A 17,717-nucleotide genomic window follows, 5' to 3' on the forward strand; every position below is an offset into this window, starting at 1 on the left:
GGGGGTCGGGTCGAAGTTCGCAGAAAGTGAATGGATGGAGAGAGGGTGAGTCAGAGTGGTGGCTGGACTGACAAATCGCGGCACCAAGAGTGAATTAAAGGTAACAGTTTATAGCAAATAAGTATGTAGTTCGTGTCCCAAGATTATCAACTCGACAATCTTCATATGGATTCTTTTCCTACACACCGTCTGCAAGGAACTGGTTACCTTTCTACTCAAAGTTTGTCACAGAGTTACCGACCTGTGTATATTAGCTTGTTAGCAACTGAGTGTTAGCATTCATTAATAAAGTGAATGTACTCTTAACCATGTTATAGCTAACTCAGCTTGCGCTATTGGCTTCAGTTTGGGTTTTTTCGGCATGAACACCCTGAGGATCTTTATCAGTTTGGCTGCAAGTAGGTGACACAGTGAGGAGTTTTGGACAATACGAGAGAGCTCGTGGTCGCTGGACACCTTCCCGCCGCCGTTGATCTCCATCTGAGACTGAGGGATCGGTGCAGTTGCAGTTTAGAGTTGCAGATGTTCAGGTATCGCTTTGGTGTTATTGCTCATTGGAGTGAAGAGGACAAATAGTTTTGACTTTCAACGCTCTCAAGCATCACATCAGGCCTGCAACGGGAGGGGTTTTATTTCATTTTATTTTCCGGCGTGTGTGTGTGTGTGTGCTGAATGAGTGTGGGCCCACTGAGTTTAGTGTGAAATTGACACAAAGGTGACCTGAACAAGTTTGATATTATAATAATTTCCAGTTAAAGGGATTATTAATCTGACATTATTGAAGGCACATTCTGACTGTATATTTCATGTGGTTTGTTCACAAGTATACAGTAAATAATTGAGATCTCTATTAAACTGATTTCAGTGTGAAATTTGGTGATTTCTGTTAATAGAGGTATTTAAACTAATGTGTTTAAGGTAAGTGACTAGTGAAGTTACATTATTTAAAGGTGCTTAAAGGGACTCAAGATAACACAAAGGGTACATTGGTAAAATATAAGCAGGATAACGAAAGAGACAAGACAACATTACCTTATGTATTCTTTATTGTACATTTGATTTGAGTTACACTCAGGGCCCACTCAGTGTTCACTGATTAAACTAGGGAATAACTGGGCTACACTATACAATGGTTTTTACTCATATTTTAAACATACTATACTATATTTAAAAACTATATATTTTCAACATACATACTTTTTACTCATATTTTCATCCTGCTTTACTATCTAGTTTTTCTAATATTTTCCACATACTATACTGTAGTTTTTTCTGATGTTTTTTACACATACTATTACAATGTTTTATTTCCTCATATTTTAGGAATACTAAATACAAAAAAAAGAAATAATTGATACAAAATGACTCGTACTCAACGCTGTTGGCTATAGCTTTTAATTGTGACACAACACTGAAAAAAATCAAGTAAATCCAGTTATTCTGTAGTGCTTAGTGTGCAACATTCATTGTTTTTGTCCTTGAAGAGTCATGAAATCTTCGTAAACACAACAAAGCCATTTCATACTTTCACTTTTATGCAGGCAGAAAATCCTTGTTAAAACTAGCTTAAGGTAAAATATGAGGGGGAAAATAATATTTATTCACATTTAAAAAAAGAAATAAGTAAGATAAATCTACAAAAGAATCTTAACCAAGTTCTCCACTGTCAAATAGATTTTTTGGCAACAACTCTGTACCAATATTGTCATCACAGAAAGTGAATAACAGATACTGATGTGCACAACATGAGGCTACAACACACTGCGCCTCAAGGGAAAACATAATCCCACAATTATACACTCTGGCATCCTAATTTATTATTTTTGAGCTATGGTTTAAACGAAACAATTGCATGTCTCATCAGAAGAGCAAAGAGATGATGCCTGACTTCAGCTGGAAATGTGAGAACATGCTCCATTTGTGCAACACACACAGTGTAACATCATATTTTTGATAAAATGCACTACATAGTAAACCAAGAAAATACTTATTTTCAAAGACCCTAGCAAAAGATACTTTAGGGTTTCAAACGTTAGCTGAACAATTCTAGTTTGTTAATTCATCAAGTCAGCAAGATTTCTCGTAGAGCAATTCACAGTCTCACACGTTCGATTTTGAGTCCCTCTCCCCATTTTTTGTAATCTTGAATGAGCGATCAAACAAATGACCATGCCAAGTGTTTTTTCAAAATATGCAGCAACATAAATCAAACTGGATAAAAAAAAGGATGTCAGCATGACCTTTGAAAACCACACTCCTGAAATACTGTTGTACCCATGAAGACTAAAACTTTAATGTTTTCAGCACCATTTCTTTTGACTTATCTCAAATAAGATTACTGATGAACCATATTGTAACATCAAAAAATAAAGATGAAATAGTCTCACATAAGTAGATAGGCTAATTTTGGATCACAATTGGCCATTAATATTGTATTTCAAAATGCATAACCTCCGTCTCAATGACCACTGCTCGCTAAATTCAAACCCAACCTTTCTGCACAGTTCACACGTCTAAATTTGACAAAATGATACGTTTTTAGTGTTCAACAAGTTTCTGACACATATCAGTCAACAAAGGAAACAAAAAACATGCTACATAACCGACATAATGAATAACAGTCATACCTTTTGTGCTGCACTTAAGACAACAGTGAGTTGGATCACATCATAGAGCAAATCATTCTTCGAAGTCTTAAACTCTTTCAAGAGCCATGTAGCCAGGTTTTATCACATAAATGTTCAGTACATCCAAGCAAGTATTTGTAAATTGATTTTACAACACATTTGTTTTTTTGTAAACAACCCAGCTATCAGGTAATCGAAAGTGTTAAAAAAATCGTAAGAATGGTTTGCTTTTTGTAGTTGACCCAGATTTAAAAACATACTTTATAGACTAAAAAAGATGGTTTAGAGACATCGCAGCACTGCAGTAGCCTCCTGACTGAGATTTACCAGCAGTTACAAAGTAATACTGAACAGGTTAGAGGCTGGACACAGTGTCACAGATTCTCCAATGATGTCGCTGGACAATGTGAGGTAGAGGATCACACAAGCAGAGTGACAGAAAGACCAACAGAGTTGCCAGACGTGGGGCAAGGGGCTGGTAGATGTTGTATTTGTGAGAGGGAAAAAAGACAAAACAGTGTTCACACTTCACCAAAATTGGTGTGGCCAGTCTCCTTGGCATGTTCACGTGCCTCCTTTTGTCCCACAAGGCCTTGCTGGCAAACCATGCAGCGCAAAGCAAAGCGGTTAACGTCCGTGAACTGCCGCTTACGGCGGGCTTCGTCCGCCAGCTCGAGGGCCAGGGCCAGGATTACGTCGTCCGTGGTGGAGAAGATAGTCTGGGGCGGAGCGTCAGAGCCGGGCGTTTCTTTCTGCAGGGGGTCGTAGTGGATGCCGTCGTAGATCAGCAGCACGCGTTTGTGGTATCCAGCATCCTCCCCAAATCGATCCACTCGCACCGTCTGAGTGTCCACCACACAGATCTCGCACTGGTAAAACTTGGACAGGATGGAGACCTCGATGGCTCCCCCCCAGGTGTCATCACGTCGTATCCACGTGCAGTAGTCCTCGTTGGTCTTACCCAGCACCGCTTCAGAGTAAGCTGTGGTGTCACTAGACACGATCTGGGCTATGAGGCCGCGCATCTCTGGGGCACACGCAGGGTCATACACACCACCTTCCACCACATAATACACACTGGTGAAGAGGCACGAGTTGTCTGCTGGGACGACTCTACGTGCCAGCATGGGGGAGGCTTCCAGTCGCGGTACTTTAGTCACAGTGGGTTGTTCCTGAGGTGGCTTTGGCTTGTTTTTGTCTTCCTCAACAATGAGTGTGTCTCCTGTAGAGGAAAATGCAACAGTTTAGCCGAGTCTGACTTATGTAAGAACAAATTAAGAGAAACATCTATTTTGTTTACAGCTTTGCAGTCGTTAATATCTCGAGTAACAGTCAAGTACACCTTAACTGCAAATAGTTTGCCACTTCTTGAGATATCTGCCATCACTCCAAAACAATTTCCTGAACTCATTTTGTTTTGTGATCTTTCCCAGAGAATTAATGTAAACTGTGTCCTAGCTGTTCTTGTTTTTTTGCAGAAAACCTTCCATATTTTTTATAATAATGATTTATTCAAAAATGTACGTAACTGTTAACCCAGTCAATACATGATGTGAATTTAACTGAATGTTTGACATCAACATACCTGATTTGATAGGGTAGTCTTTGAGGTAAGCGTCTCCATTTTGAAGATCAAGGCTGCTGGGTGGATAACCGACCATAATTTTCTGCACATCACATGGGATCCCAGTCAGCTCCTCCACCTTACTCTTCAGCTCTTGTACACAGGACTGGTGAGTCAAGCCCTGCATTATGTGGCTCCCATTTTTGGTCTTACAGCGAAGCCGCAACATTCTACCTGCAAAAACATGTGACATTGCATCAGTAACATTGATGGTATTGGTAAAAACTATACTGGTCCATTAAGGTATTTGTTATAAAGTGAATTAAGGACACTTTCTGGACATCCAGCTTACTAAACAACATCATAGCAACTTATTACAGGTATAATATTGTTTCTGCTGCATTCATTCTAATGCCTTATAGTAGTTAAGTAACAGTACTAGTTCCTCATCAATTTAAGCAGCCTTTACTATCATTCTGCCACATATGGGTGCACAACAAAAGGACTGAACGGGCTGACCGCTGGACTCCGATGCGAGGAAAAGGCCGACTTTGTTCACATCAATGCTGCTTGGTGCTCAAACAACAAAGTTGATGTGCAATGTTTCCCTGAGGTCATCATTTTATCTGCTGAATTTAAAAGAGTAGCTAACTTTAATGAGGGCTTTCATTTTGCAAGTCACACATCAAGTTGTTGTGATACTGTCGGAGTGACATTCTGAGGTTTTTATAAACAAATAAGGACATGGGTGGAGACCTACAAGTAAATGTGTTTTATTTTGTTAGATTAAAGCCTCTCTCAAATAAAGGCCACTTCTCATGTGAGGTAAATAAGACATCAGTCATGACTCATTTCAAATGATGCCGAAACTCTGCCTCATATTTACTGACTGGAAACACACTACTCGATTGTGTTCTATTTACTCTGGCTATTTTTAAAGTAATACATTCAAAAGGTATTTTTTAAGCCTTGAAAGGGTTTCAGATCTTTACTTTCTGCAATCATGATCATTTAGCTACACATAATATGTCTCCAAACGTTAGCTAAGTTAGCTCATAACTCAGCTGCTTCATTGTGTACCGTTAAGCTGGTTGTGCTAGCTCACTGTATTTGTTAGCCTAACGTTAACTTTTGCCTCACAGGAGGAACCAGAGTGTCGGATAGCCGTTGTGTGATTGTACTGCTTTCTGAATGGACCCAGCGTAGCAACTAAAACGCTGATGATCAGCATTAAAGGGAATCACGTGACAGCGACATGCTTTGTTTTTTCTTTGTTCTGTCAGTTAACGTCAGTTAACTCACCAGCAAGACAAACAGATAGCGGGCTAAGCTAGGAGCTACCTGCCAAGCGAGAAAATACAGCATTATGTAGGGCCAGTTACCTCATATACACTGGACAAGAAGGGAATTAGTGACATTTATTATGAACATGTTTGAAAGAACACACTTGCCCAGAATCATAGACCAACGTAAACTGTAGCTATATCATGTATCACCTGCTAACGTTAGCATGCTAACCTACACTTTAACTTGGCTTTAAAGTGGACCGTCTTTTCAAGCTTTTTGAATCTATGTAAACGTATGTACGTTATGTTAAATATCAATGGAAATAAATTAACACGACAGTGTATTTCATAAGATAAATGACAACGAGCTAAGTTAATTTGTTGGTCTTACCTGGTGTTGACTGCAGTCCTGCCTCAAACAATAAACATCCAGTGAGAAACTGGTGTGTGTATAACGTCACTCTGCGTCTGTCTACGTCATGACGCTCAACATGTACCGTAAAGGATCTCTATACATCCATTCCTGTTTAAATGTTTATCAGAATTACGTTAAGCTTAAATGACTCAACAGACTCATGATGAGCCACATAACAAAAACACCCTGCTAATTGTCTTATCGGTTATTTTACAAGCAAGTATTACCTATTTCTTTTTTAATATAACATATTGGCACATCTTTGATCGCATTTGGACCATAAACAGTTTAAAGATTTGGACAAATCTTGAGTCTCACTTTTTTTTGTCAGCTCTTTTAACCTTAATATATTATTTGCTACCATGATACTCCAGATGATGGCGCTCTTGAATATCTAATCAATTGTATTCTATGAATATTGTTCTTTCTTCATACAGTTTCTAAACTATTACTTTTTCAACGTTCTCGTAGAACGGAATTATTTTCAATTCAGCTATAACAACAGAACAAGTCATAAGATTTTGAAAAAATAATGGAACCCATATGACTACATGTTCATAATAATGTACTCCTGTTTTTTCATCTTTTAGTTATTCAATGTTTTGCTCCTCATATGTAGCCTATCACTTTAAAAAAATAATAATTGTGAGACATTTCTTCATCAACATAAGAACAATTATCTAAACCCCACAAATAAAATAATATCTTGTAATAGATTTGTATCTCTAATTTAGAAGATTACACATGGGTGTTCTACGTTTACTACACACACTGGGTAAAAAAATCACAACAAAAATGTCATTTCAAAATCCATTTTATTGTCTGCGTAAAAGGCACAATAGGCTGCTATGAGCAAAAACGTATCAACGTTCAAACATTACATAGACGTATAATATAACTTGTGCCACTGTCTAGGATTAAGTATGATGGGAGGATTTTGTGTTTTGAATATGTAAAGAGCATTAAGTTAAGAGTAAAGTTACATCAAGCAATTAAAACAAATGTATGGCAAGTATGATCAAATAAACTAATTTCAAGAAATAGCCAATATACCATTAACATGCTTAAATATAAAGGCAAGAACAACAATAAACAGATGAACCTTTAGGATTTATGTGTACATTGTGATAAAGCAAACCATGTTAATACAAATAGTAGCCAATGACAATGAAAACTTAGCTTATTTACCTGCTGCTAGATATAAAGATACGTAAAGATATAGGCTTAACCCTCAAAGCAGAAATACAAACCAAATAACAATAATATACATGTGATGTGATACATAAGACAAATAACAACAGATGGCTTGTATGGTGAATGAGAATATTTCTCTTATAAAAAATTCCTACAGCATCTTCTTTACAACAAGTTCTATTCGCAATGACCTAAAAATGGTTTTCAACAAACAAGTTGAGGGAGGTATTGTAATATTTACAGTGAGGATTAGTTAACCTCTTTTTTCTTAGTTGTTTGATTGTTGTGCACATGCAGAAGTGTTTATGACACCCATGAAAAGGCTTCCAGTTTGAAGCCTCAGCATGCAGAGTAAAGTTTAACAGAGAGATTTAGGATCAAAAAATGACCTCATAATCAGCCCAACATTTCAAAGAATGTGGTTAAAAAAAAAAATACAATCTTTCAAACATGATTGAACCCAGAACTTTCACACACTGAAGGAAGAGACCTTCATCTTCACTCAGAAGCGGACACAGCCACTCGTTTCTTCGGAGCTGTCAACGTCGCTTCCTTCGGGGCTGTCAACGTCGCTTCCTTCGCACAGGGACTCCTTCCAGAGAAAGGAAATGTCACTGACTTTCACAAATTAATGACTTACAGCAGCAAATCCTATTTGAGAGGAAACTAACATTTTCCCAAGGGCCCCAGGAGTCTTAAGTTCTTATTTGAGAAATAAGGTCATTAAATGAAGTGTGGTAAAACAATCACATTAGAGGGGGGCCCTTTTTGGCAAATTATCAAAAAGAGATTAATTACCAATCACTTTCTCCCTCTATGAATCTAGTACACTTAATTAAATACAATAAGAAGTAAATAAATAACCCTTTTTTATTTTATTTTGAACTATATCTATATAATTACTTTCATCAAAGAGTTTTACTGAAGTTAAAGAACAATTCAGTGATAATGCCAATGAGATGAAACAAATGGGACAGCAGCTTTCATCTTATTAAAGGCGATGGAAGGTTAGAGAACCCAAAGATTAACAACCATATAATTACACCACTGTGACAACGTATGACATGGGTTACAAATGAAAAAAAAGGTCTGGCTAGATAAACTTCGAAATACTCACAGACAACTGCATCCTATTCGAGGCTGTAAGACAGGTTTAGAGCAAGTGGAGATAGAAACAGATAGATAGAAATGTAGGAATGGACTGAACACACAAGGCAAGGCCAACAAATACACAACACGAACAAATATGAATATGCTTTTTCAAATTTGAATGATTTAAATGTGTCATTTGTGTACTTATTTTGTGCTTACTTGCTCTCAAATTGGATACATTTTGTAATGAATTCAAGGGAATTTATTCATACCTAATAATTTGTACATTATGACTTAAAAGTACAGTATAAGATGTCTTTGATGTTTGTGTGTCGTTTGTATCCCATATTGGCTAGCTCAAAACAAATTGGCATGCTGTTCTGCATATTCAAGCAGCTCAGTAGTGAAGCAGAGGTCATGCATTTTGGTAAACAGACAACATAAAAAGAAGGCAACAACCCATTCAAGATCCAAAACATGCCCTGAGAGAGAAACATAGATAGAGAGATGGATTCCATGTAGGACATTTTCATCACAGACACTAAATCATCAGGGGGGGGGGGTCCAACACTGAGGCGAGGAGATGGCAAAGTTTGAAGGGAGGTGACTGAATACAGTTATTTGATTTAGAAGGGGGCGGGGCTGTAACTCTGGCACTAACTTGGCTTTGCCGTCCCTCTGGCATCAGTGCTGCGGGGGTGGGTGCGAGCGGGAGCCAGGGCTGGTTGCCTGCGCTGTAGAGCCTAGGACGCTTGACCTGGTCGTGACTGGCCAAGGGAGTGTAACTATTCCGCCGGTATATGAGAGCAGATTCCCTCGCAGCTTTATCCTGGTAGGAGATGATATACCGCAAGGAAAAAATATTAGGAACATACAAACTCCCGACAGGAAGTGGGGAGGGGGCTGACCAGAGAAAGCCAAACAAACTAGCCGTCCTCTCCGCATGGATCCACACCAACAGGTTGGACAACTGAAGCGGTTTTAGGTGACAGACGCTGTTTAAACAAAGTTATTCAATCACACAGCACAACACATAGATTAAATATATCAGCCCTGATTTCACAGGAAAAGCAGAGGTTATAATAAAAGATGAAAAAAAGGATTCATAGCTCAAATACAGATGTCTTTCGTTAAGAGAATTCTTAAAATCACAATGCAAGCAGAGCAGAGCCAAGCAGGTTAACACAAGCCATTGCCTCCATCAGGGTCAAACAATACCAACATGACCAACTTATTTAACATTCATTTGATTGCTTAAGCCAGACTTATTAATAAGGTGTAAAGATAATGGAATATATAAAAGGGAGTCAAAGCAGCAAAGCCTCAGGATAAGAAGTGCACTAAACTAGCAGACACAACAAACATAGAGCCTTTTAGACTTTGGTTCAGATGTTGAAATATGCTGATAACCTTTGAATTATTACTGGGTAAGTTAACAATAAACATTATTTGAATATATTACGAACATTTAAGCTTTAATTCAACAAAGTTATTTGTCAACTCGATCCAGAGGGACTTACAAGAGGCCGGTCTCGATGTGTGTTTACTGCCTCCACATTAAGATAAAACATTTCCACCTTACAACCTATAGGAACAAAAGACAGAACACATTTCAATAAAAAACACATTTACAAAAAGAAAGGTGTTATATTTGGAGCGAAGGTAAAGACGTACCGTATGCAACAGGGGTTAGCTTGAGTATGGTGTGGAGTGGACATTTCATGTATGGTAGATCTTCTGTGGGGAGGGAATGTATAAAATGTAATCATCCTTTTTGTAATATAATTATTGACCTTTCAACAGATTATACAAACATAGTTCAACCTTCTCCCAAACGGAACATATGGTGATTGATAAAGTAATACAAAACATACTGTATAATAATAACAGATCATAAAGTATAATTGAACTGTGCCTGTCACTATGTATAATTATGCACAATTATTTGTGTTCATTTTTTTGTTTGGCTTTATGAGGGTTAAAATAGGATGATCATTTTTGTTTTCACTTCATATTGAATTGTAAATTGCATGAAATTACGAGCTGCTTTGTTTTATGTATGTTTGACTGTGTGTGTGAGGACCCCAGGAAGAATAGCCAATGCTCATGCTAGTGCTAATGGGGATCCTAATAAAAAATAAAGATTAAAATAGACGGATAATTGTTTTAAATAAATACAATTATAAAAAAGTCACAATCATTTTCAATTGAGAAGTTATGTGATAGAAATATCATAACCTAAACTCTTAAAACCTACATATTTCCTCACTTAACCCAAGCAGTAATATATAAAAAAAAACACTCATAGCATTGGTCAGGAATATTATGATCACATTAGTTCAACATTACAGGGCTTATTCTGACCTGCACTCTTGTCCAGGAAGTAAGCCAGCAGACAGCGCATCACAGCCTGATGGCAGATGACCAACACGTTGCCCTGCCTCTCCAACTCCATGATGACCGGCTCCAAGCGTTGGACCAGGTCTTGGTAGGACTGAACGAGAAAGACAGAACACTATTTTAATCGCATTGCAAACGTCATTTTCAAACAATTAAATGAATTCCGTTTATTGAAAGTAAAGCATAGAGGAATTGTTTCAGGTCACCTCTCCACCTGGGTAGCGGTAGTGGTACTTGTCCTGGTCCCTCAAAGCAAACTCCTCTGGGAATGTGTTCTCGATCATCTCATAGGTCATCTCCTCACACACACCCTGGATTTAGAGTAAATGTCTAAATGTCAAAAGCACAGGTTAAAAGCTGAATGGATGCTTTCACAGCAATATGACTGCAGGATTTGAATATTGTCCACATAGCGATTATATAACGAAAAACACAGCAGCGGTTTCTTTTTAAAGAAGAATGTCAGTTCCACCTGTAAGCACAGATATTTAAGTATATTTTTCGAATAATGTCTATCAACAGTACCAGGTGGTTTTTATTTGTTTTTAATATCTTGCCCTGAAAAAGATCTCGCAAGGTGGAAACTGGTTGCATTAACTTGTATGCCTAACAAAAAAAGGTAATCTCGTTTGAGACTGGCGTTTTGATTTCGGTAGAATGTTTTTTTAGTACTTTACTATGGGGAATACATTTTAGGTACTTCTTTTCATGTCACTTTCTACTATGTTGCAATGGGAAATATTGTGTTACACCACTGCAATTATCAGACAGCAGTAGTTATTAGAACATAGAAAGAACATATAATGTTCTGTCATAAATCAAACTACCCAACAGTACTTTATTTTGGATCTGAATATCTCCTCTACCACTGGAATTGAGTGATGAACATTAGGATGCCCCTTTCCCCCGTACTAAAATGTCTCAGAGGAACATTGCAAATAAAGTTCCTCCCCATCCAAACCAAAGTTACATGATTCTGTAACAAATCTGGTGAAGGTTAAAGGATGAGGATACTGACAGCATCGATCTCGTTGAGTATTTTCCACTGTTCGTAAGGGACACACAGCTCCTCGGCTGTCTGGATGGTTCTTCTCAGCTGACTCGTCCACACCTTTAAATCTGACAGCTCATGCTCCTCAATGAAATCTCGTAGGGCATGGGAAAACTGCAATGTTGGAGAGATAGAGAGAGGTTTCAAATCATTTATCCATTATTAATTTATACCCTGAATATTTGTTTAAAGGTAATCCTGCTTTATAAAATCCATGTTCAGTTGATACAGAGACAGGAAAACAGGAAGGACTACAGTAAAGAACACCTTATCTTACTGAGACACCTCCTTAAGAAATGCTTGTAACTGGGTTTTCAGGAGATGCTGATGTTTCATGTTATTAATAAGGATTATGAAAGAGAACCTGTTTGCCTCGAGGAGAAAGCTCAGAGTCTCCTCCGATTCGGCCTTCGACGTTGTGGTCGCTCTCTCCGTGCCGACACAGGTAGATGGAGTGAGAATGCACGTGGATGTTCATGAGGTAATACACTATCTTACTCTGGATGTAGTCCTGCACCCGGTTCACCAGAAAACGCCGGCCCACGTTTATCACCTTGATGAAAGATAGGTCCCTGTAGATCAATCAGACATTATTTTTAGAGCACTTCTCAAACACAAACGTGCTTCACAAGAAGAAATATAAAGCAATAACCACCAGTCCTGACATTATTTAAATATATTTAATTTAGTGATTAAAGAGGATCTATTATGCTCATTTCCCGTTCATATTGGTATTATGTGCCTCTCCTGTGACATGTTTATTGGCTCTAATGATGAAAAAGCTCTTTATTTTCCTAATACTGCCTGTGCTGCAGCACCTCTTTTCCCCCTTTGTCTGAAACCAGAGACCAGTATGCTCTGATTGGTTAGCTGGCTGGCTCTGTTGTGATTGGTTAACCACTGAAAGATGTCCCCCTTAACCTATCACATACAGTGTGTTGGAACACTCGCCAATAAGTGTGAATGTTTCGTAGTGATGTCATTATGTTACGGTAGTAAACAAAGGAGTACAATCGAGGCGTTTCAGGCAGGGGATGGGTGTGTGGGAGAGAAACTTTGGGATTATATCCTTTGCAAACCATTTACATGCACACAATAACACTTAACTCAATAGACATAGTACTGAATAAACAAAAAACATTCATTTATTAGTCATTCCATCTGTAATGTTAAATAATGTTTTAAAAACATAATTACAGGCAGAAGAAATGAATCCTTACTTGTCATAATCATCAGGATCTATTGGTTGGTAAGTAACTTTGTAGCACTCGATTCTTTTGAGGAAATCATCCATTACCCTCTCTCTGTGTCTCTCTGGGTAGTCTGGACTGGACACTTTCACTTCCTGTTATAGGTATTCAGCACATTCAAACAATGCAAGAGAGCATGGCGGTTTTCACATAGCACTGTTGACAGTTTGAATATTAATAGTTTATGGGTTTGACCCAGACAACAAGTCAAACCGTAACCTCTGGTTGGTGACATGAGATCATACCAGAATATTAGCAGCAATGACCTCTGGGTCGTCACACACCGACTCCACAAAAAACACCTGTTGGGAAAAGGGCATTTCACAGGGTCAGCATGTGAAAAACTTCCTGTAACTGTGCATTGAATAAACGCCATCTCACATGATCACCTGCTTTTTTATTAATTATTAAAGACACCCTGTGAAGATGTCTTTACATTTACTGTCTCATACCAACATGAATTTTGTGAATTCTTAATAATTAATCTTTTTTTTTTTCATCACGAAACATTTGCAAGCATATACTATTTGCTAATCTTACCTTAAATGCATTCTCTTTCACAAAAGCTAGAATGAGGTCTCGTCTTTCTCTTGTTGTGTTTGTTGCATCGAACACCTAATAAAGGAAACGCAAAGTCTTAATGCCAGATGTGTTTCTGTTCTGGATGTTTTTTAACTAGCATATATTGACAGCAGAATGGGACACAGATAAAAATATCAGCAAAAAGAGGACTCACTGCGATCTGACCTCCCTCCACCGAGAGGTATGCCTTCACATCCTGCAGAGCTACCAGAGCACACTGCCTTTGAAACAGAGAAACATGAAAACAGTGCTCATTAAAAGCCTTGGTATTTTGTCATTCACTAAATCTAATAATGACTTTGCTCATCAAGTAAACTGGTAATCAGAAAAAAAAATTGGATGTCTTATTTGGAGCATCTTTAGGTTATCCATTGTATCCCAGTTAAAAATCTGATAAAATCAATTAACAAAAAAAAAAACCAGTTTTTTTCTTTTATTTGCACTGCTTTTAAAACACTGATAAAAATCCTTTTTGGAAAACTCAGCAGCAATATATTTTTCCAGTTACATGTACTGGTTTACAGGATTGATAACCCATAAACCTTCTATGCAACTATTATTTTGTTAGGAAAACTATTTTTGTACTGTACCATTAAGTTAAAGAAACTGTTTGATACTTTGAACATTTGCTTTGTCTCCTTCCTTCCAAGAATTAAAAAAAGCTAAGGTCAGGAGACAGTCAGCTTAGCTTAGCATAGAAACTGGAATCCGGAGAGTAGCTCTGAAGTTTAAAAGCGCTTATTGAGTGATTTTTACCATTAGATAGATCTGGTTCCCAATGTACAACCTATTTAGCTATGCTAAACTAGGTTAAGCTAAGGTAAGCTAAGACTAAATAAGCCAACTTGTTGGTGGTAGCCTTCTGTTTAAAAAACAGATACAAAACTTGACACAATATAAATAGTAAAAAGCATTATATTTACACTGAATGATATCAATATACCATTTTTATCATCTTTTTCTTGAAAATAAGGGATTAAGCATATTTCCCAAACTGTTTGACAATTTTTTTAACTCTGGATCATTTTGATTTTGGTGCTTTTGGAACCGACGCAAAAAGGTGAACACAAAATAAATGATTCCTTTACCCAACATATCTGGTTTTTCCAATAGCATAAGGACTACAGTACTGTTTGATTCAGGTTTGAAACCCATGCAACTGCCCAGATCCTGGCGGACTTGTGTCAGCTTCAGAGTGACAGCGGCAGCTTGTTTAATATCTAGGTCACGATTCAGCTCTGGAAGGCTGTCAGGAGAATGTCACAAATCTCCTGATAGCCCTGAAGGACAAACCCCATTCCAAAAACCATTAGCGGATAAGACCATGAAGGAAATAGACATTTATTCTGTATATTTTTGAAGAAATCAGTAGTGGTTTACAGCTGTCACATTAACTATAGATAAGTGCCAGTTTAAGGTCATATGATCACCGTGGAGACTCTGGTTTATTATAGAATGTTGGCTCAAAAACCGCTTAGTCACTGATGCAGCAGTGGAGGCTGCAGAATATCAAACAGAGACATGTTGACTGATGTATAATGTACATCTAATGACTGAACAAGAGCACATTAGTCAGAGTGGAACTTACTTTCTTATTCTCATTGCTTCCTCATTGTCATGGCGGAAGAAATCATAGGACTTATAGGCTCTGACAGCCTCTCTGCGATACACGCCCAAGTTAAACACTGCAAAATGAAAAAAATATATTAAAGAGCTTAATTTGTCCACATTGTGCAACTTTAAAGTCACCCACAAGTTGCTTTTTAGTAAGCAATTAAACCTATTACAACTCAACTGCTGCTAAATTTAGTTTCCTATTCTAAAAATACACTGAGCATCATTGCAGAAATATCTGAAGATTTCCATTCCCTCGGATTCAAAAAAACCTCTTTCTTCTGCAAGTTAAATAACAATTACAGTTTAAAATACGTAGTGAGCTTTTATCATTATTATATTAGGACTGCACTTAATATTATTTTTTAATCTTCAAAGCAAAGGATTTTTCAGTTGTTTCAAAGAGAGCATTAGTAGAAAACTACACTGAGTACAAGTTGTCACTATTATGTTTTATATTGGTTCCTTTTGTGTTTAATTTGTTCAACAAACGATGTTTTTTAATTGAACAAGCCAACTGTTGTACTTTAGCAGTCTACAAAAGAAGCATAAAGGCAGATACTTTAATATGTTATCCAAGCTAATTTCATTGTTACAAAATTACAAAAACAATTTACAGTCAGAATAAATTCAAAGACACTTAAACAGGTTTTGATAAGATTTACTACCTTTGGTTGGGACCCCGATCCAGTTGAGGTAACGTGTGAGTTTCTTTGACATGTATGTCTTCCCTCTTGCAGGTAGGCCGATCATTACGATCACCGTTGGAGAATTTGTCATATAAGAGGCCCATGCTACAAAGGACATAGATTTGTCAAGCACATTAATTATACCCTACACAGTCTAAATCCCATGCATGAGAAAAGCAAGCAGATCAATTATGAAATGATGTTAATGTCCTGAATGTTAGTCAACTGGCTGATTAGTCAATCAATTCGTTAGTTGGTCAACAAAAAAAAAAATCTATTTTGATAATGGTTTTGCTCATGCAAAAAAAGGCAGCTGATGGAAGATTTTCATATTTTCAGCGTTTAATATCATTTTTAACTGAATATCCTTGGGTTTTATGCTGACCAAACAACCCATTATATACCTTGGACATTGTGAAATTGGTATGGACAAATCCTTATTAGCTGACATTTTATTTACAAGATGTTTAATAGTTGTAATAATTGTTTCTAGGACACTTACATAAGTAGGCCATGTTTCTACCGGACAAAAATAATTGTCTCATACAGGAAGAAGAAATTAAAATAAAACATCCCTAGAGAGAAAAGCAATTTCCTAAAAACCACAGAAGGTGACTCACTTTTTTTTCTCCCACTTACAGAGGTTCACTTTGTCATTTCATTATCTTTCGCAAGTTGGAGTACTAAAGGAGACATTTCCAGCTCCTTTCCAGGTTCATACTTATATGTGGGTTTCTACTAGATAGAGCATGCTTAAATGCTTCCTTGTCCAACTGAATTTACCTGTATTCTCTGCGCTGTCTGAAAGAAATGTTGTAGCTAGGAAAGAACTTGGGTTCAAGATAACTTCCTGTAAACTGGATTCATATATCTGCGACCAATGAGTATTTACATTTAAAACTGTGTTTTATTATCACAAACTTACAGAAGTCCTGAAAGCTCATTTAAAGGAAGTTTACGAGTTCAGGATTGAGCAGTTAGATATTTTTAACAGCATTTTCATAGCAATAAGAACTGCTTTAGAAATACAAAAATATAAAAAGTAAATTTACAATATAGGGGCCTTTAGTGAAGAAGTGGCAGGGTCCCAGGGAGGTGATTTAAAAAATGTGAAATAGATCCAGAGTGAACAATACAAGGTTTTATATTACAATGGCACCTGTAGACTAACTGCAGTCTTGCAGAATAACGTGTTTAAATCAAATTAATGTGGTAAAACCTTGACTTTACTTACAGCATTTCTTCTCCTTGGTTCTCAGATCTGCTTTCTTTCCTTCTGCCGAGATTGAACAGCCATTGTCTATCTGAGTGCACGACATGTTTAAAGTCTTGTTGAGTCAAATTCAGTTGTTTCTCGATGTATTTGTTAGAGGGGCATCTTCCAAGCTGATCTGAAACAGAGGAGTCATAATAAATGTTATTGCTTGCATCTCTCATAGAACAGAAGCTTGCACAAAAAGCTATGAATTCTCCGAATAGTATGTTTTTGGATGTATGTTTCCGCGGTAACATGAACCAGAGGAGTTAAGGATGAAATGTTGCCACATCATCCGTTAAAAAAACGTTCTCAAAGCCGCATAAGAGCACGCGATGATATCCTCTCTGACGGGGGAACTGAGTTCATGCGACACTTAACCTGACGGGAAATATAGTATAATCCACCTCAAATATAATCTTTGCAGGACGCGTTTCTACCAGGATATCATTCATTTGGATATTGCTTTTTTACCTGCTCTTTAGGCGGAAAATAAGTCCTTCCGGTCAGTAAGCCTGTGGACACGGTCGGCACCGGGGTCTCACGAGCTGCCGGACCCAGAGTTTGATCCTGCCGCTGCGGCGGGAGGAGGCGGTCTGCTCGGCCTGCCCTTGGTGTTAAGGTGCCTCCTTGGCCGACTGGTGTCCTTCCAAACTGGAGGTGTGCCACTACGTCATATTTTTTTTTGCCTACCGTAA

General features: G+C 37.7%; 2 protein-coding genes across 4 annotated transcripts; both read right to left on the minus strand.

Annotated features, from left to right (window-relative positions):
* Positions 1-1,379: 1,379 nt before the first annotated feature.
* Positions 1,380-5,963, minus strand: yod1 (YOD1 deubiquitinase). Its single transcript, XM_063911880.1, has 3 exons — positions 5,869-5,963; positions 4,213-4,425; positions 1,380-3,849 (listed from the first exon to the last, which is right to left on the minus strand). Exons 2-3 carry the CDS (start codon positions 4,418-4,420, stop codon positions 3,149-3,151), a joined length of 909 nt encoding a protein of 302 aa, XP_063767950.1. The 5' UTR covers positions 4,421-4,425; positions 5,869-5,963; the 3' UTR covers positions 1,380-3,148.
* A 727-nt stretch (positions 5,964-6,690) lies between these two features.
* pfkfb2b (6-phosphofructo-2-kinase/fructose-2,6-biphosphatase 2b) lies at positions 6,691-17,702 on the minus strand. Of its 3 annotated transcripts, XM_063911594.1 has the most exons (17): positions 17,494-17,702; positions 16,999-17,155; positions 15,744-15,869; positions 15,050-15,146; positions 13,616-13,682; positions 13,420-13,494; positions 13,125-13,181; positions 12,850-12,974; positions 11,994-12,201; positions 11,597-11,743; positions 10,785-10,889; positions 10,543-10,672; positions 9,853-9,915; positions 9,699-9,763; positions 8,840-9,007; positions 8,204-8,226; positions 6,691-7,678 (listed from the first exon to the last, which is right to left on the minus strand). In XM_063911594.1, exons 2-17 carry the CDS (start codon positions 17,081-17,083, stop codon positions 7,585-7,587), a joined length of 1,635 nt encoding a protein of 544 aa, XP_063767664.1. In that variant the 5' UTR covers positions 17,084-17,155; positions 17,494-17,702; the 3' UTR covers positions 6,691-7,584. The 3 variants fall into 3 exon arrangements, with proteins under 3 accessions (XP_063767664.1, XP_063767665.1, XP_063767663.1); XM_063911595.1 differs by lacking the exon at positions 8,204-8,226; XM_063911593.1 differs by having other exon boundaries at positions 6,691-9,007.
* Between the last annotated feature and the right edge of the window lie 15 nt (positions 17,703-17,717).

Source organism: Eleginops maclovinus, chromosome 20 (genome assembly GCF_036324505.1).
Source record: "Eleginops maclovinus isolate JMC-PN-2008 ecotype Puerto Natales chromosome 20, JC_Emac_rtc_rv5, whole genome shotgun sequence".
In the NCBI taxonomy this organism is placed as follows: Eukaryota; Metazoa; Chordata; class Actinopteri; order Perciformes; family Eleginopidae; genus Eleginops; species Eleginops maclovinus.

Bases quoted from the DNA above. Each gene is read 5' to 3' on its own strand.
- yod1 (XM_063911880.1), bottom strand. From the start codon at position 4,420: ATGTTGCGGCTTCGCTGTAAGACCAAAAATGGGAGCCACATAATGCAG. The intron at 3,850-4,212 runs GTATGTTGATGT...TTTCCTCTACAG, and splicing joins AGACTACCCTATCAAATCAG to GAGACACACTCATTGTTGAG.
- pfkfb2b (XM_063911593.1), bottom strand. From the start codon at position 17,083: ATGTCGTGCACTCAGATAGACAATGGCTGTTCAATCTCGGCAGAAGGA. The intron at 15,870-16,998 runs GTAAGTAAAGTC...TGTCCTTTGTAG, and splicing joins AACCAAGGAGAAGAAATGCT to CATGGGCCTCTTATATGACA. The intron at 11,744-11,993 runs GTTCTCTTTCAT...CCAACATTGCAG, and splicing joins TTTCTCCTCGAGGCAAACAG to TTTTCCCATGCCCTACGAGA.